At 31.0% G+C, this 19,311-nt stretch overlaps 4 protein-coding genes across 4 annotated transcripts; 1 reads left to right on the forward strand and 3 right to left on the reverse strand.

Annotated features, from left to right (window-relative positions):
• Positions 1-1,652: 1,652 nt before the first annotated feature.
• On the reverse strand, positions 1,653-8,012 carry REPTOR (repressed by TOR). Its single transcript, XM_085201537.1, has 6 exons — positions 6,719-8,012; positions 5,992-6,178; positions 5,311-5,515; positions 4,623-4,873; positions 4,204-4,320; positions 1,653-3,904 (listed from the first exon to the last, which is right to left on the reverse strand). The coding sequence occupies exons 1-6, from the start codon at positions 7,448-7,450 to the stop codon at positions 3,801-3,803; spliced, it is 1,596 nt and encodes a 531-aa protein (XP_085057663.1). The 5' UTR covers positions 7,451-8,012; the 3' UTR covers positions 1,653-3,800.
• Positions 8,013-8,614: 602 nt separating this feature from the next.
• Positions 8,615-13,076, forward strand: LOC146529283 (spermine oxidase). Its single transcript, XM_085201544.1, has 3 exons — positions 8,615-10,047; positions 10,869-10,989; positions 11,632-13,076. The coding sequence occupies exons 1-3, from the start codon at positions 8,696-8,698 to the stop codon at positions 11,812-11,814; spliced, it is 1,656 nt and encodes a 551-aa protein (XP_085057670.1). The 5' UTR covers positions 8,615-8,695; the 3' UTR covers positions 11,815-13,076.
• A 1,180-nt stretch (positions 13,077-14,256) lies between these two features.
• Positions 14,257-16,968, reverse strand: LOC146529284 (uncharacterized). Its single transcript, XM_085201548.1, has 4 exons — positions 16,060-16,968; positions 15,766-15,970; positions 15,000-15,536; positions 14,257-14,377 (listed from the first exon to the last, which is right to left on the reverse strand). The coding sequence occupies exons 1-4, from the start codon at positions 16,237-16,239 to the stop codon at positions 14,364-14,366; spliced, it is 936 nt and encodes a 311-aa protein (XP_085057674.1). The 5' UTR covers positions 16,240-16,968; the 3' UTR covers positions 14,257-14,363.
• A 306-nt stretch (positions 16,969-17,274) lies between these two features.
• LOC146529285 (8-oxo-dGDP phosphatase NUDT18) lies at positions 17,275-19,017 on the reverse strand. The gene has a single exon (XM_085201547.1). The coding sequence runs from the start codon at positions 18,793-18,795 to the stop codon at positions 17,794-17,796; it is 1,002 nt and encodes a 333-aa protein (XP_085057673.1). The 5' UTR covers positions 18,796-19,017; the 3' UTR covers positions 17,275-17,793.
• Between the last annotated feature and the right edge of the window lie 294 nt (positions 19,018-19,311).

Below are 19,311 nucleotides of genomic sequence, written 5' to 3' on the forward strand. Positions count from 1 at the left end.
TTTAGAAAGTGTATAAACAGTTTTAAATAGCAAGTTTTGAACCCACACATCCTTCACTATCCAAGTGTGTTGATCACTAAACCATATAATATTATTACAACGCATCAACATTCTTACATGCCCGTAACTTCTTTATGTTTTAAGCATTTGCATAAGATTTTTATAATTTCCACTACCAAAAGATTATTGCTAAGAATTAGCCATTTAGCAAGAGAAAATGCTATTTATTAGTGTGAAATAACACTTGAATATTGGTATAACATACAATAAAAAAAATAATTCTGACATAAACAATGTCAGAACTATTTTTTGAAGGCTTTTGGCTTTCAAGAAAATATAAAAAAAAAATATTTTGTAGTCAACTTGCATGTTTTCGATGCAATTGCATGATGTACAATCAAATTTTAAAAAATACAAAGTTAAAATATTTTTGGTATAAATCAAATACATAAATGTAAGCAGTCAAAAAAGGTTGACTTTTAGGTTAGATTTCATTATATAGATAATATAAATATTTTTATATGGATATATTAGTACAAAATATTGCTTATTTTTGTACTGGATTTCTTTCTTGGTTAAGGCTGATTGTAAAAAAATAATAAATTTTCTTTCAGCTACATTTCTAACATTAATATGACAAATTATACATCACTTAGATACTAGATTAATTCTAAATTATAATTAAGATATTTATTATTAAGATCAGCATCATCTAACTTTTAAAAGTTTCATTTTATTACAAACAATAATGTCAATTTAATTGTACACCTTTATTATTAATAATACATCTACTAAGTATAACATTTATTAATTATTATATGATTGGTTTTTAACACAATATTTTAATTTTTCATATAGATTCATAATATGTTATTCAATCATACAGAGGTGTAGAGCATTTTTTTTCATAAATGTGAATTATGTCATAATTAAAAATAGTAGCCTGGTCTGGGGGGCGCTGTAAAAGTATTACCCGGGCGTGAGTTAAGCTTGCTACGCCACTACGAGGTTAATATAAAAATGAAAGACATAATTTTTAAAAATTGTGCAAATGACATTTTTAAATGATTTTAAAAGTCAAGTCAAGTATTGTGATTAATGAATCAAGTATAAAATATATTTTTTATCTTCACGCTGTATCCCTGGACTCATAATACCAGTTAGTATTATGATACTAGGTTTATATATTATGTATAACACCTGTGCCTACTTTGTTATATGCGGGATACAAATAGAAACTCAAATCACTAGAGAACCTTCAGCGGCTTTGCGCTCTATTGCCAATAGCTTTGTCACCAGAGAAATAGTCTTGATACTTCATCAAGTCACTTTGCATATTGATTTGATGGAGCTACCAAAAATACTTCTGGTAGCTCCATTATCATATAAAATCCATTTTTTATATAAAATAAAATATGTATAAATTTTCTTTATACGTATTTCAATTTAAATATGTCTAAATCTAATTTTATTACAAATATTATAGAATTTCTAAACATGACAAAAATAATAATTTCTATTTTTTTTGTTTTCTTTTTTTGGGGACAAAGGAAACCTGGGAGCCTAACCTAGGATGTTCCCATCTTTCTCGAGGCACCACGTGTTGAGTGGTAGAACTCAACACCGCGCTTTGCCTCGTCTTCGTCTTTATCTTTTTATTTCTTTTAGTATTTTATAATAAATAAATGTAAATGCCTAATGAAATTGGACACCACACCTCTGTTGACAAATGTAAGTAAATATTTTTGTATGTTCCGCATTCGTAAAAGATAACATGAATTTCGAACAATGATTATTTTTATATAAATACATACATATAAATTTAATAAAATAATAATAGGACAATTTCTCTTTATACAAAATTTGATATGTATAAAAATATTTAAAATTCACGGACATACAAACAAATTACTTTTTCACAATTACTTTTGTACATATTACGTCTGGTCCAGCAAATATACATATCAATACCATCATTTAATTAGAAAAGTTTTTTAAAATTAATATTATTAGCCCAAATAAGTTTACTCAACATTATTGTATATGGATTAAAGAAATATAGTATAATGTGTCGTTTCGGAGTTTTAGTGACCATATTTTTATGTTTTATTTGCAATACGTCCAACAAAATATGATAATTTAAAAAAAAAACAGTCTAGATAGAAAAATAAAACAAAACACAAAGTTAAAAACTTTACAAGCACCCACTATAAAATTTTGTTTTTTTTATATTTAACCACTTTTCTATTTAACTAACGATATGTTTTTAAAAATGTAAATAAAATGAGATGACTGATTATTATACTTATGCATGGTTCAAATTATTAATCTATTATGTTCATTAAATAATGCCAATATATAAGGCAAATTTGTAACATATGGAACAAAGGCATATATAGACCGACAAGAACTTTGTAAATTTTCGAAGGTACGCCCGGACACTTGAGCAGAATGCATTGTTTAAAATACCTACATAGGGATGTGCTCGCTCACAACGCCGAGCGAGCCCGATCGCAACACTAAAGTACAGTAGAGCGCGACGCTAAGTGTCACTTACTGTGCCAGGTTGTATATCATAATATGGCATCCATATCGAATATTATATACACGACTGTATATGTGCTACTGTATGTATGCGCAAATTTCACTAATGGTTATGTTAAAAAAAATATTAACTATTTGTCGAGCTAGACATTACGCTGTACGGGCGATAATTCGTGGCTGCACTAAAGTTAGCTGTAGATGGCTGCGCATATATTGATGTTAAGATTTTTTTCTTACCTTTGATTATTTTTTCTCGATTGTACAATACACAAAAATTCCGAAAACTTCAAGATGGCTACGAGCACAACACATGAATCGGATTTACATAATATGTGAATAGTATATCATTTGTTATGTTATTTAATAAATATATGTAAATATAATAAATTTCTATGGTCCATCATTCTTATTATATAAACAATACAACTTATAATAAAAATATAACATTATATTGATTTATAAAACCAAATCGGTCGGGGTCGGTCGGTTGATAAAATTAACTTATTAACAATAAATCAACGAGTTATAGAAATAATATTTTGTAACTTTTAAGCTTAATGAAGCTATACTTATATTTTAAAACAATATTTAAAATCTATACATTTTAACCTTAAGATAGATAGAAATTTGACCTGCTCCAAACTAACACTATATCTAGCTATAATATGACTACAATGTTTGGCTAATATTTTACCAATATTATAGGAGAATAACACACCATAATAATTATTATTATAAACCAGGAACATTACAGACACCCGTAACCACAATCGAAACTGTTGATTATCCGGAATTGAAAACAATCTGTAACCGAATCCGATACAAAAGTTTCGGATAATTTCGAATATGGGCGGAGTCTAAATGAGACTTGTCAGCATTGTGCAGGTGCAATTATGTAGATTGTTAAAAAAAAATCAAAAATGTAGTATCCGTAACCAAAGCAGATATTAGTTTATCAGTATTCTTCTTATGTACACATCTGTAACATTTCTGATTTATAAAACAACACAAACTATAACTATATATATATACATATAGGTATATTTGATGAGAATTTTTTCAATATTCATTTTAGTTGCCATGTGACATTTATAATAACTACAACTATTTTCAATTCATACAAAAATAAAATTGTCTTTGACAATTAAAATTCTATAATATGAAAGATAAGAGATAAAAGTTCTTCTCTAAATAACTTTGGGAGGTACATAAAACAGCCTTTCGTTATATAATATTCGTAAATCTGTACATTACCTTTAATGTAGGTTTATGTCATTAAGACCACCATTGGTTTGGCCTGATTTGACATTGTCCAAAATTTTGTTAACAAATTCTGATGTTTTTCCCGCTATCTTGATTTCTGTAATGAAGTATTAATATTTAATATTTAATGATATATTTAATAACAACGGCGCAGTTAAATAGCATGTGACTGTAAACGCGACGGTAGCGGGTTTGATCTCCACTCTGGGTAATGATTATTTATATTATTTGTATTCCCCCGCTTTGGTAGACAAACCGCGGCATTAACTTCCACCACTCGACACAATATGTCTCAAAAATTTAGTGTCTTAACACTAGATTCCTTCCGCCTACCCTGTTATGGGGTTAAGATGATTTTTTTTTTTTTGTAATAAAAAAAAACTTTTTTCGTAATACCTGTTGCAGTAGAAACAATATTATTCATGTGGGATGACCAGTCGACATTATTTTCCCTATTAGAAACTCTGTTACTAACTATTTGTTTCATTTGATTAATTCCACTTATAAGTCGTCCTGAAATGTTTAAAAATATATATGAATTCAAAATTTATTTTGTCATAGTAACTGAGGCCGTCGTGGTGCAGCGGCAGTGTATGACTGTAAGCGCGACAGTTGCAACTTCGAGTCCCGCTCGGGGTATAATAAGTCATTTTCATTGCCTCAATCTGTTAAGATAATAAAGCGCGGCGATGATACCCATCCCACAATGTCTCAAAAATTAGGCGGTGAGCAACATACAGTTCTTAACACTAGCTTCCCTCTGTCTATGTGGGAAAAAGCGTGAAGCTGTACAAAAAACACAAAAAAAAACTAACTATGTTCTTGTTGTAGGCCATAAAGTTTTAATTTATTAGCTTCATGTTGAGCTTTCTTCTTCAATCTGCAAGCTCTTGATGCTAATTTGTTTTTTTCTTTTCTCGTCTTTGGCCTGGCATTGAATGGCAATTCACTCACGGGAATCATGTCGTTAATAATTTTTCCCAATTTATCTAATTCTAAGCCTATTAAATATAATTTTCTTGGATTTGGTGTAAGATCGTTACCGTCACCTTTTCTTGCTTTTCCACTAGAATGAAAATAAATAATAATCATTATTAATTTAATTATTTAACAAAATTTGCAGTATTTTTTTTTTAATTTTATATCCCACATATAGCAGGGTAGGCAGAGGCAACCCAGTGTTAATATAATCCATTTCCCATTTATCACTCAGTTTTCAAAACATTGGCGGAACTAAACGCCACACTCTGTTTTGATACCAGAGCAGGGAAATGAAAATAATACATTCCCTTGAGTTAATCAATTGGTCAGATAATATGGGTAGACTGGATCAATGATATTTCATAAAATGCTGCAACTTATAAACAATAATAATGATAAAAATAACACTTATAAAATATCTTTTTATTTTATGATATCGTGACACATACACACACATAATTAATAACATTATATATCAAGTCAATAATTTATGTTTATAATATATAATAAAATAAAAAATACCTGTGTTTTATGCCTTTTACATTGCAATTGGGACTAAATACAGGATCTGTAACTAAGTTCAGGATGTGTGGGTCTTCTAATTTCTTTTTTAGAATCAACCTCTGTCCTTTAGGGCCCTTGGCTTGTACATTGTACTGCCAAAAGTACTTCTCTTTTTTTGCATTACGTCGTGCCTCTTTTCTTTCAGGACATTCATCATTGGAATCTGTGATAAATAAACTAATGTTCAGCTTCACGCTGTATGCCGCACAAACAGGGCAGGCAGAGGGAACTTGGTGTTTAGACACTCCACTCCTCACATTCCGCCGAATTCTGGAGGCCTTGCGTGTTGAGTGGCGGAACTCAACGCCGCCTTTTGCCTCGACATCAGATTGAGGAAATATTGATTGAAAAGATATAAATTTAAATAAATAACGTTATATAATAATTTCCAGTATTATACAGTAATATTTCAATTTTGATTATTAAAATTATAAAACTGTTATGGCACAGTGTCTCGTTATTAATACGACAGTTGTGGGTGCGATTGGTGGTGCGGTACCACAAAGGGAATCAAAAATTTTCATTTCCCCCTCCCGTAACAAGCCCAGACATGGCGTGTCGAAATTTGGGCAATGTATGAGAGATGGGTAAGATGAGTATGTCAAACATTTTTATTGGCATTGTAATAATATTTTTTACCATCTGATGACAAATCTTCATATCTGTCACTGTCCTCATCTGATTCAATATCTCTGTCGTCTTCATCTTGTGAATAATCTCCTGTCCCTGGGCTAAGTATACCTCCCGATAATGAGGATACAGAACCAGCTTCAGCTAAGGAACTTGTTGATAACAAGTGCTTTCGGGGCTCCCGTCGCTGCCATATCTTTTGAGAAAACAAACTTTCATCTTAAGCTTATCTACGCATGTGGTTTTGATATCATTGAATTTGAATTGTATATCTATTTAATAGGCCTACTTTGTTTCTTCTTTGTACTCTAAACATACCTTACATTGGTAAAGTGATTGGTGCTCAACTATGTATGGCAGAAAATCAAAATTAAAAAACAGATCAAAACAATTTTTTTATAAGTTTGTCACAATCACTGTAATATAATAGTGGTAGTATATTAAATTATTATACACATTATTATAAGTAAATATTTGTAAATAACTATTTTGTAACATGTATATTTATTGATATATGAATATTTGGAGGTCACTGGGCATGGCACAGAGACTTGCTGTGAATGTGGTGCTAGTAGGATGGATTCTTACTTAGGAGAATGAATTATTTTCATTTCCTCACTGTGGAAACAAGAAGTACTGGAGATTTGTCTTAACAATCATTTCTCTCTATCTACTCACTCTATGCAAGATACAGTGTAAAGCTAAAAAAAAAAATATATATTTTTTAAAACTATACCTGTTCCATAGTCAAATGTGTAGGGGCCGATGACGATAATTGAGAGTGTTGTGTTTTCACACTAGCAGGATATGGTGGTAAAACTGAGGATGCAGGTACAGACTGGCCTAAAGCAATTTCTCCACTGTATCCATCCATCCTAAGAAGTAATTCTGGTAATTGACTAATAGGTGGCACAAAACTTGAAGACGCTGAGCTATGTTGACTTGATGGTGAAAAGGCAAGTTGAGCACGGCTGTATGGACTACACGGACTATCCGTAGACATCATATTTGTGGCTTGTAATGTGTTTGATATACGTTTTGAACCACTCATAGCCCCACCTATCTGTATACAGTAACCACTTTCTTCTGGCAAAAGTAGATCATCAAAATTTAAATCATCCAAAGAAGTATCAGGATTTGCATTTAATTCTGCTAATGTTGGCCCTAATATAAGGTCTGCTTTGTCTACTTGAAATATGTCATCATCTTCCATTTTAAAGGGTTCCATTTTGGAAGTATCAGCTTCGAATGATAACTTGCTATAAGGCAAAGAAGGAACACTGTGAAAAGATCCAACTTGACTATCTTGTAAACATAAATCTATGTCTGTGTTAAAGTCTCCAAGTTCGGTTCGTCTGTGTGGGATTGGTACAGATGCTGACATTGCACCTAATTCATACGATAACTCTTGTTTGATTTCTAAACTAGAATCTAAAAGAAAATCATGAGTGTAAATAGAATCCGACATTGCACGTGTTAGTTGAAGTGACCTTGACGTAGAATCGTCTCGTTGATAGACTGGCGCACGCTTACGTCTTTATCGATTTTAATTCAAAGAGTCCCACGTGTCGAAGCTTGTAATGTTTATTTATTTCACAAGTTTACACAACGGATCACTAAATGTTTTTAAAAATGTTTCTTGTTTTGCGAGTTAAGTAAAAATACTTCATTTTTCATTACATAATGCTATTTGTATTACATGCATAAGACGACACTAAATAAATTCACTGGTAATTGAAAATTCACAATGACTTCAATATTAAATTTAGATCGAACTATATATTTCACTGTTACTGAAATGTTTAAGTTAAAAATATTCTATGTGTTTTTTTCAATATTATACAAGCTCGTCAGTAGATCAAAACGCATTAACTTAACTGCTGATAATATATTTGTCCACAATAACAAAAACACTCGCGTGAGTTACAAGTGAAGAAGTAAACAAAGATTTTATGATATTATTATTCAGCATATTCAAAGGTCATTAGAAAGTAATAGCAATAGGAAACTGCGAATGAAAGAATGAAATAGATGTCGTTTGCTAAAAGCAGGAAAACGAGGCGGGGGGCGAGTAAGGTGTCAGGATCTGTTTTTTAGGGTTGTGTCATTATCATTTTTATCTATTAAAATTATATTTCATTTACTTTATTCATAAAATATTAAACCTTCTGTAGCCTCACTAATAATTTTTAATTTGAATATACTTGTTGATCGTCGAACAGTGGTTTTCTATTTGATTTCGACGCATACGGTATTTTTTTTCATGTTTAGTAACGCATAACTTTTTTCGGAGCCCTTTTTTTGATATTTTTTTTATTGTCTAAAGTAGAATATAAGTTTATAATTCTTTTTATTGTTCTGATATAAATATTTATTTGATTAAATTCCTCCATATTTTTTAACGTAATTTTCGACATTTTGGAATTACTACAAAAAATATGGTAGATATGATATTAGATTCATACATAAAAGCATTTGTTGGTTTTAAATACTAATTTATTAAATATAAACTTTTTAATACTATTTAAAGATCTTTTTAAAATATTAATATAAATGTAATATATTAGATACCGCACGGTACGACAATTCAAAGATAGACTTATGTCACAGATCAGCAATAGAATTATGTCAATATGCCAAACTAACAGCTGACTGAGCGTCAAAATCAAAAGCTCAGTGACAAAAATTGTAACAATATTTCCCTTTTAATATTATGGGTGACGATAATTCAAATTCTCGTAAAAAATGTAATATAAATAGAAACAAAGTGGTTATAATTGGAGGTGGCATAGCAGGACTAGCTGCCGCCAATTACTTTATTCAAAATGGCATGGAAGATTTTATAATAATAGAAGCTAGAAAACGAATCGGTGGTAGAATACTGTCAATACCACTGAAAAATCATAATGTTGAACTAGGAGCAAATTATATACATGGTGTTTTGAGTAATCCAATATACGAATTAGCAACAGCGAATGGACTTGTAAATATAATAAGTACACCTAAACCTCATAAAGTTATTGCTGCAACTGAAAATGGTAAGCAAGTGCCTTTCGGAGTGTTACACGAAATACATGAAGCATACGTTTGCTTCTTACGGCGATGTGAAGAGTATTTTTTGTGTCAATACCTACCTCCTCCTGATATACATAGTGTTGGGGAACACATAAACCTAGAAGCTACTATTTATTTAGAACGCTTACCATCGTCAGAAGAGAAGAAGCTAAGAAGATTAATATTTGACTGCTTATTGAAACGTGAAACATGTATATCTGGGTGTACTACAATGGATGAAATTGATCTTCTGGAATTAGGTAGTTATACAGAATTACAGGGAGGAAATATTGTGATACCCTCTGGTTATAGTTCTATTTTGGGGCCTATGACTAAAAATATACCAGCGAATAAAATATTATCAAATCATCCAGTGGTAAAAATTATTTGGGATTCTGAACACAACAATTCAAGGCAAATTGATGAAATTGGAGAAGAATCTGAAGATTCAGATCAGACTGTGATAGAGGATATTTCAAAAGCATCTACTTCAGAGAAAGCAGGTGACTCTAATGATTCTAATAACATACATTCTGAAAAACATAACAAAAAATTATCTCACTGCATAGAAATTACTTGTGAAAATGAAGAAAGTTTTTATGCTGATCATGTGATATGCACTATACCATTGGGAGTTTTAAAAGAAAAAGCAACATCAATGTTTGAGCCTTCATTACCTCAATATAAACAAGAATCTCTGGAAAGATTGTTATTTGGTGCTGTTGATAAAATATTTCTTGAATATGAAAGACCATTTCTTAATCCAGACATTACTGAAATAATGTTATTGTGGGAAAATGCACAAAGTACAGAAGAGGTTGCCGTTTCATGGTACAAAAAGATCTATTCATTTGTTAAAGTAACAGAAACTTTATTATTGGGATGGGTATCTGGAAAAGAAGCAGAGTATATGGAAACACTATCTATGGAAGAGGTTGGTGCTACATGTACAAAAATTTTACGAAAATTTTTGAATGATCCATTTGTACCAGAACCTCAAACATGTGTGTGGTTAGTATTTACTTATTCTTCAGGCTGTTTTCTGCATAAAGCAGAATAGGCAGATAGAAAGAACAGTGTTAAGACAGTCTCCACTTTCTACCCGATTTATCAAAAATTGTGTGTTTTGTGGAACTGAGTTTCATCTCCTCACGAGGGCAAAGTAGTGAAAATAATTAAATATAATAAATATTTTTTCCACTGAGTGAGAGTGAAATCACAATTGTTACATGTACAGTGGGATATTATGCTGCTTTTTCACAACTGCCTTGCATATTTAACATGTTACATTTCAAATAATAATTATAATTTGCAAAAAGCCTTGGGTTATAATTTAAAACATGATTATCAATTATATTATCTTAAGATTGAATTAATATTGATATTAAAAAGATAAGTTTTATTAAAAGATTGGTGATATTGTAAATTTTTAAATTCATTATTGCTGTTGCATAATACATCAAACGTTTAAAAATAATATTATTCTCTTTACTGAATTTCATATAAGGATACTATTTTATCAATATATATAGTAATGGTCTCTCCATTTCGCTGTTGCTTGAGGCTATTGTGGGTTCGATTTCCACTTGAGGAAATGAATTATTTTCGTTTTCTTCCTTCATTCTGGTAATATAACAAAGCTTGTTGTTGATGCCTGTCATTCAACAAACAATCTCTCAAAAATTGGGCGAAAAGTGAGTACGAAAAGTAAGTACTAACTACTTCTCACTAGGTTCCTTTTTTATGCATCTGATATATGTTTGACTGTGTGAATTTTCACACTTTTACAAAAACATACATTTATTTTTAAATGATTATTTTTCACGTTTCAGTACTAATTGGAAAAAACAACCATATACAAGGGGTTCATACACCGCTATTGGGGTTGGAGGTAGCCAAAACGATATTGAGAGCTTAGCACAACCATTATTTAGAAATGTTCATGATAAAAAGGTAAATGGCACCTTAAACTCTTTACCTATTTTATAAAATGTCACTGATTCATTTATGTTATTTATTATTAGTAGTTTGTTTACGTATCGATTAATTATTATGGAAGTGACTTTTCTTTAGTTTTATCTTTGCCTTTCCCTGAATGTAGCAGAGTAGGCAGAGTAGTCCGCTCTATGCTCAAACTCGAAACACTGCATGATGAGTGATAGGACTTAACACCACACTTTTTCTTTATAGAGTAGGAACTAAATATGATTAATTGCCCCAGTTTTGATTAAACAATATTATTTCAGTAAGATGCCGACTGACTGATGTTTGACTGTAAAATGATAATTTTTATATTATTAAATCTATAAATACGTACTGTATGAAAATACAGTATTAATTAATACACTTAAACTTATTTTAATCTGTAATGCTTATACAATATCTATTATATTGATATTAAATAAATAAATAACTGCGGCGCAAGGGCACAAGCATACGACTGTGAACGGTTGTGGGTTCGATTCCCATTTGGGCGAAATGGTATCGACGCAAAGCTCGGTGTTGACCGTAGTTTTCCTCTGCCTACCGAGCTACCTACAGATATAGCAAAAATTCGGAAAAAAATCTTAAAAAGTAATGTATTATTTATTTCAGCCTGTGTTGCTCTTCGCTGGGGAGCATACGCATAGTAGCTTCTATTCAACTGCACATGGTGCCTTTCTTTCTGGTCAGGCGGCCGCCCGTCGTCTTATTGCTCCTGATGTCTCTACAGAGAATGTTCTCGATAGTCCCGCTAACGACCTTAATACTTGGATTCAAGGAATACAGTTAGGCTAAAAATTTGTTACTACTCTATATCAGGGATGTTACGGGATACATATAAGAAGATTACTACGTTGGTTTCATTCTTGGCTATGGAAGTACAATTATTTTGGATCATTCATTAGCTTTGGACAATTTCGGTTGTGGATATTTGATTTTCGAGAAATATTATGACAAAAAAACTTGAGGCCATTCAAGGGCAATTAATTATCACTAATTTATCAATATCATTGTGTGATATTATTTTTATATCTGAGTTGCCTTTATCTTTAAATAATCTGTTGTTGACTGTTGTTTATGACACATTATTATTATAAATTAATTAATTCAATTTAAATTTTTCCCATAACATATCTTATATAGGATCTGCCCATATCCGAAATTATGCAAAACTTATTTTTAATTAAGTTACGATTACTTAGAGATTTTTTATTTAGGTTATCCGATAGTTACAGCAACGGAGCTCTGTAGCATCCCTGGTCTACATTAAACATGACACAGGCAATTCGCCTTAAAGACATGAATTTAATAAATAGTGTATCTAGTATTTATTTTTAGGCATCTACATACTTCATATTTAAAGAGGCTTTCTGATTCAAATTGCTTAGATTACAAATATTTGTGATTAAACAATATTCAATAAGGTTAAGTAGAAGTTAATACTACTTATAATTTTTGAGCCAATTTATTGTTGCTCTTGTTTAAATATATTTTTTTATTTGAATCTTTATGTATGTGTCGAAAATCAAAACTAATAATAATTGTTTATCACTTTTCGAATTTCAATTCTTTACTTATTAGGCCAAAATTCATGTGCATATATATAATAGTGTTTTATACATTTGTAGTATGAAATTTTGATTGATATGCAAAAAAATTTAAATTAAAATTATACTCATGATATTGTTTTGTACAAACTGTATATAAATTAAATTAAGATGTGTTACCAGGAAATTGTCTTTCACACAAAATGCATTTCTAGGTTTTAGGCAGTATTAGTAGTTATTTTATTATCAACGTCGCTCTCACTATTTATAATAATCTGATGCATTATTTAGGACATTTGTGTTAGAAATATTGTTTTATTTGGTAAAATTACTCTTTCGTTGACCAGTAATAATGATTATTATAACGGTGGAAAATTCAATCGTAATAAAGCGATGTAAAATAATTTTATAGTGTATACAATAAAAGATTCCGACTTTAAACAAATAGGTTTCATGTTTTTCTAGTCACTGCATGTTTTGTATTGCTTAAATAAATCGTCATAACATTTATTCTTTTTTTTATATGCAATTTTTAAATAAATCAACGTCACCTGTATCCTGCACACAGCAGGAAAGACAGTGGCAACTTGGTGTTTAGACACTCCACTCCTCACCTTCCGCCGAATTCTGAAGGCGTAAAATTGCGTGTTGAGTGGCGGAACTTGACTCCGCGCTTTGCCTTGACATCACAGGAAAGAAATGGAAATTATAAATTTAAATAAATATTTTATTTCTTCGAGTGAGAATCGAACCCACAACCAGCCGCGTTTACAGTCACACTTTGTGCCCTGCGCCACGATGCCTCAATTAAAAAAAAGTTGAAATAATAAAAATTAAAATATAGTTTTGTACCCCCTAAAAAGTAAAACAAAAAGAAAATACCCACACCATACAAAAACAACATAATTATATCACTGGATGTGGACCGATCGTTTTATCAAGTATACGGTGGTCTTATCGCTATAATAGTAATTTCATCAAGGAACATATCACACCCTTAGAATTATAGTGACCTATTTAAAAATTTCAAGTTTTGGGAAACGTCAAATAAAGATTTATACGATTACGTTTTTGTTCAAAGATTAGGTTTACAAAACATTTTAGATGATACAATAGTAAATGTTTTTTAAATTAATTATTAATTTATTTATTTATATTATTTCTCTCTTTCTGAAAACATGTTTTTTTTGGTCAGGTCACTATAATTCTAAAGATGCGATAAACTCTATAGGGTTATAAGGGACGTATAGGTACTAAGTTTTCTTGTATGGCGATTTTCTTTAGTCTTACAGAAAGAAGTATGCAACTAGTTATCGGTAAAACCGGTTACTTTTTCTTAATTCTTACTTGTTATTTGTAAATTTAAAGGTCAAAGGTCAATTTTAGAGGCAAAGAGCGGCGTTGAATTCCGCCACTCAACAGACGGAGCCTCCAGAATTCGGCGGAAATTCATAAACTAACCAAGTTAACGGAGTGTGTTAACACAGTTCCCTCTGGCGTCCCTCATGTGTGTGCGATACAGCATGAAGAAAAAAATAGTTCATGACAATTATTACTAGCAAGAAGTGTAAATGGAAAGTTTTTTTACGACACCCTCTAAAAGATAACAGCTCTACTGAATCCATCTAGAGTAATGGATGTTATTTTATGTTTTTTGAAAGACCAATGAATATAAAATAAAATTAATAAATCAATTATAAATAATGTATTATTAAATTACTACAACTAAATATAAACGAAAACTTTATTGACTTATAAAAGATTCTCTCAATGGCTCATCTCTCTTTGTTTAAAAGATCATTCATTAGTATCTGAAAAAGAAACATTGGTTATGGTAAAATACGAAATTAGTAAATTGGAAATGAAATTAACTTTTTCTGACAGAAGTGTCGCAGGGGCACAAGTGGGAATGTAAACGCGGTTGGTTGTGGGTTCGAACTCCACTCGAGGAAATGAAATATTTATTTAAATTTATATTCCCATTTCATTGTTCTGGTGTTGAGGCAAAGCGATGTACTGAGTTCCGCCACTCAACAGAGCCCGCGTTGCCTCCATAATTCGGCGTAAAGTGGGAAACGGAGTGGTTTAACACTAGGTTCCATCCGCCTACCCTACTTTGTGCACGATAAAGCGTGACGCTTATTTATTTTTCTGACAATAATGAATTTTATAAAAATTTTTTTGAATTAAGGCACTAGTGCAAAGCTCTTATGTAATGTTTTCACTGGGCATCAAAACTACATACAACCACAAGGTATATGAAAAAAGCAGTCACGCACCATACAAAATAATCTGATTGTACATGTAATGAGTGTTTGTGTCTTAATGGTAGGTTTCCTCTGCCTACTTTGCAATATGTAGATATAAAAAACGAGATGGAGAGAGTTAAACAAAAAAGGAAAGAAAAAAGTGTAAATTAAATTAATTAAATACCACTTCTTGAGTGTTCTTGTTGTAATAATAGTTCTGCTAATTCAGCTTTTGCTTTAGCTTCTCTTATGTTAAATCTTAACAACTCTTTCTTCATAGCATGAATTTCACCTGCCCGCTTAAACCTGTCCCTGTATTCTTTCTGTAGGATACCGGTTTTCCGGTGTTGGAATGAGGTGGTGGAACATGTAGATGTTGACAATGCGGAAATAGCTGTTGTCCTAATGGGAAGTGGAGTTGTGTTACGTGTAGGTGAAGGACTTGTATTATGAGGAGTTGGAGGACTTGTCGTACATGGAGTTACAGGACTTGTGTTATTAGTAGGATGACGAATTGTAATTGTGCGTGATGGTGGACTTGTTATGGTGCGAGGTGGTGAAAATGTTACAATCAGAGGAGAAGGAGTTTTAGTTGAAGGGGGAATAGTTGTTAGTTCAGGTTGTGATTTTGCCATAGTAGTACGGGTGCATGGTTGCTGAGTAACATCCAGGAATAACTCAGGCTGGTCATAGTCTGTGTCCAATGAGCCATCTTCAGATTCTGAAAAATATAATTGGTACATTTTTCAAACTAATAAACTACTTTTTACCTGCATATAGAAGTGTTTTCCTAATGTTGTTTATTGATCTAAAATTGAGCTTCTTTTCTAGTTAAATTATTTTTTTTGTTATTCATAACAATAGATAGTTAAAGGTTGACAATAGATTTTGGTCTGATCTGGTTTACAGATACAAATGAGACCAGTAACAAACATTAATGGAATAGATACCTAGGAACACTATATCTGAATCATTTGCTCCAGGAACCTCAATCATAAGACCGGGAGCAATATGTGTAACATCCGACTCAATCACAGCACTACTGGTTAAGGACGCTCCAACAATGGCTTTGCCATGTTGTCGCTCTTTCATTATAGCTTCTCGTTGCCGCTGTTTCATATTTGTCCACAGTCGCCTCAGTTGTTTACTTGAGACCTAATATTAAATAATAGACTAGTTTATCCATCTAAGTACACAACAAGGTAAAATAAAATTACTAATATAAACACGACTGGACTATTTACCTGGCCTGTTACATGATGACTTGCATTGTACTCCTTAGTTATTTTATTCCATGCCACATTTTTTTCGCGTAAAGTTGAGCTGTCGGTGTTTTTGCTTTCAATTATAGTAGAATGAGATTTTAAAATTTCTAAGAATACTTTCTTCTCTATTTTCGTAAATACATGTTTCTTGGATGCCATTTCAGATATGGACAGAATAGTAGAAATAGAATCAAATAATATCAATATAGCCCAGTATTATTGTTATAAATAATATAAACAATACGTTTCTTATGACGACTATAAACAAAAAGTGTTTTTATTGGTTTGACTTGACAGTAGTCAAACGCTGTATGCGTTTTGTTTTTTCTTTGACATAATTTTATAAACAAAATAAAATGTTATAGAAATCTATATTATACTTTAAAAATTTAGGTAAATAATTTATATTATGCAGATATATACTGAAAACAAGAATGCTTTATATTTTTTATTAATAGTTTACTAATAATTGATATCTTTCACATAGTATCCCCTTAAATAAAAAAAACAAAGTCAATGGTGAAGGTGCTCCGGAAGGCCGATTTAGAGATTATGAAATGGGCATTAGAAATTAAGATTGGGCGTAGTAGTTAGCAACACAGATAGCTCAGTTTATGTCGCTGCGTGTAAATGAATGGCTTCGGCTTATCGTTGATGTCTGGGGCAGCCGTTATATACAGGTGTCCCAGAAATCAATAGCTGCGGGAGAGAAGAATAAAAAAGAATATCAACATAGATATAGGCTAAATATAACATCAAATTTATACAAGCAATGTTATTGTAGTAAAACATGTTTATATGGTTAAAGCTGTATTATTTACACATTGATCTTATATGTACTGTGTAAGTCAAATGTATATTCCAATTGTAAAAGTGCAATAAAGTGTTATTATTATTATTATTTACAAATTATACTATTAAAGAAAGGATTAGCACTTATTATTAAGAATTTCTTTAAAGTGAGTAATGAAAGACTCATTTGGAACATAATAAATAATGACTATACAATCTAGAGGTTTAAGTGCTGTTCAGAGTGCCTAAGCTCACTGAGATTCTTGACATGAGCACTCCTACTATTTAAATATTATTACTGACTCTTATGTGGAAGATAAAAATAAACTATACTTAAAATAATAAACTAATAGAAATCATAATAACTTAAATTCATGTCTTGAAAATAGAAATAAAAAATAATTAAAATACATTTTCATATTTATTAATGTAAAAATTACATTTAACAAATGTGTCTAAATACAAAATAAATCTATCATTATAAATAATAATTAGTAATAAGTTATGAAAGGTACATGTGTTATTTTAATTTTATAGCACCTAATTTATTAAAAATAAGATTAAGATTACTGGAAAGCCCAGTAAAAATTATAATATATTATTATTGGCAGATATTGTATTAACAAATACATATTTATAATTTCTAAAACCTATAATTGTAACCAGCACTTTGAATATAGGCTACATCTAATTACCTTCACCCTTGTTTTTTGAATATATTAAGAATGGAATGTACTTTTAATGTTAGTATAAACAAATAATATAACTTTGAACTTATTCAAATTTCTACACTAAAGTAAAGTGTTGGCTAAATTATTTATAATTGGACGGTTATATCTTAATCCATAAAAAGAGAGCTTAAATTAATGAGTATATAATGAGTTATTATAAAGATCTTAATATATTTTTGTATATGTATTTTTAACGAACAACATGTAGTTCAATGGTAGCATTTTTAGATGTAACAACAGGAATAAGATCTTTTGCAACTTCTTGTGATAATTCATGCCAAGCACACTTCCCAATTAAAGGCACTTCTTCTAAGGGTGGTCTAAAAAGAACTAGAAGTGACAAACAACAACCATCTGCAGAAGGGTCAGCTTCTACATTAAGTAGACCCAAAGGTCGGTGTTGAGCTACATCAGCACCAAACATTTCAACCATAAATCTTCTTAAAGTTGAATGCACACTTTTTGCAGGGTTGATTTCACAAGTTGGAAAATGTAACATTGTCTTTTCACTTAATAAGACATGTAATCTATTTGTACTTCTCTTTTTGATCAATACTATTAATCTCAATAAATCTTTTACATGGGGGATTGGTGCTGGTAAAATATTTTTATGCCATGTCTTGCCTGGTATACTTTGCTTATACAGTTTTGCTTTGTCAATTAGATGAAGAATATCATTTGATCTCAATGATATTTCTTGTAAATTACCAATCCATTTTGCTTGCAAAGATTCTTTATCAGCTTTAGCAGGTGTTTTTAATTCACCTCCAAATACATTTCCAGTTAAAACAAAGCGAAACCATGTGCCACCAGCTGTTTCCACCACTAGAAGTGTATCAGGCTTGCAATGCAATCCAGTTTCCTCATGTACTTCTCTAGTTGCAGCCTCAACAATAGTTTCTCCTTTTTCCATACGACCAGCAGGAAGATACCATTTACCAGCACAAGTTTCTTTCGCTTCTTGCATCATAAGTAGTTCATTTTTATCGTTTAATATAACACAAGCAACAACGTATGTTACATTTTCACCAAGAACTGGTTTGAAATTTGAGGGCGTTGTTGGTGTTATACCTTGCGATTCTGCGACTGAATTTTGATCTGCTATAGTAAAATCACAAAAATCGTTTTCATCTCCTTCAAGGCCCAAACCTACTAGGAGATTGCAAATATTTAGGTCTACTTGGCGCGACATATTTACTTACTTACACTTGTAAGGTACACTTAAATATTTTTAATAAAGCAGGTTTTTAGTACAGGGCAACATGAAGTCATTAACTGTTAGATCCTGTTTATTTTTCTTTAATGATGTTAGATGTTTACAAGTTACGCGAACATAGTTAGTATTTGGGTTATACATGTACTTAGGAGTTTTATAATAAATGTTATCAGTTGTCAAAGTCAAACATATCTAACGTCATCGAAATTCTTGATGTTCTTAATTCGTATTTCGTACACATTTCTTTACCGTTTGTTAAAAAATAAGTGGCAAGATATGGCAAGAAATAGAAAATAAATATAGTCGCACATTTATGAATTACAAGTAGACATAAGAAATCAGATGAGAGAAAATGATAAAAATGATTTATCAAAACCATTTTCTATACGATATGTGTAAGTAATCAAAATTGATTATATATTACGTTATAATATGTCTTACAACACCGTAGCATACCGTATAATATTAGGTCAGTACTAATACTACAGTAGC

This window comes from Heliconius melpomene, chromosome 18 (genome assembly GCF_056956725.1).
Source record: "Heliconius melpomene rosina isolate 202511_hmr_F chromosome 18, ASM5695672v1, whole genome shotgun sequence".
NCBI classification, from domain to species: domain Eukaryota; kingdom Metazoa; phylum Arthropoda; class Insecta; order Lepidoptera; family Nymphalidae; genus Heliconius; species Heliconius melpomene.

Bases quoted from the DNA above. Each gene is read 5' to 3' on its own strand.
- LOC146529283 (XM_085201544.1), top strand. From the start codon at position 8,696: ATGGGTGACGATAATTCAAATTCTCGTAAAAAATGTAATATAAATAGA. The intron at 10,048-10,868 runs GTTAGTATTTAC...TTCACGTTTCAG, and splicing joins GAACCTCAAACATGTGTGTG to TACTAATTGGAAAAAACAAC. The intron at 10,990-11,631 runs GTAAATGGCACC...TATTTATTTCAG, and splicing joins GAAATGTTCATGATAAAAAG to CCTGTGTTGCTCTTCGCTGG.
- LOC146529284 (XM_085201548.1), bottom strand. From the start codon at position 16,239: ATGGCATCCAAGAAACATGTATTTACGAAAATAGAGAAGAAAGTATTC. The intron at 15,971-16,059 runs GTAAATAGTCCA...ATTTAATATTAG, and splicing joins GTCATCATGTAACAGGCCAG to GTCTCAAGTAAACAACTGAG. The intron at 15,537-15,765 runs GTATCTATTCCA...TATATTTTTCAG, and splicing joins TTCAGATATAGTGTTCCTAG to AATCTGAAGATGGCTCATTG.
- LOC146529285 (XM_085201547.1), bottom strand. From the start codon at position 18,795: ATGTCGCGCCAAGTAGACCTAAATATTTGCAATCTCCTAGTAGGTTTG.
- REPTOR (XM_085201537.1), bottom strand. From the start codon at position 7,450: ATGTCGGATTCTATTTACACTCATGATTTTCTTTTAGATTCTAGTTTA. The intron at 6,179-6,718 runs GTATAGTTTTAA...TTTTCTCAAAAG, and splicing joins CACATTTGACTATGGAACAG to ATATGGCAGCGACGGGAGCC. The intron at 5,516-5,991 runs GTAAAAAATATT...TATTTATCACAG, and splicing joins TGAAGATTTGTCATCAGATG to ATTCCAATGATGAATGTCCT.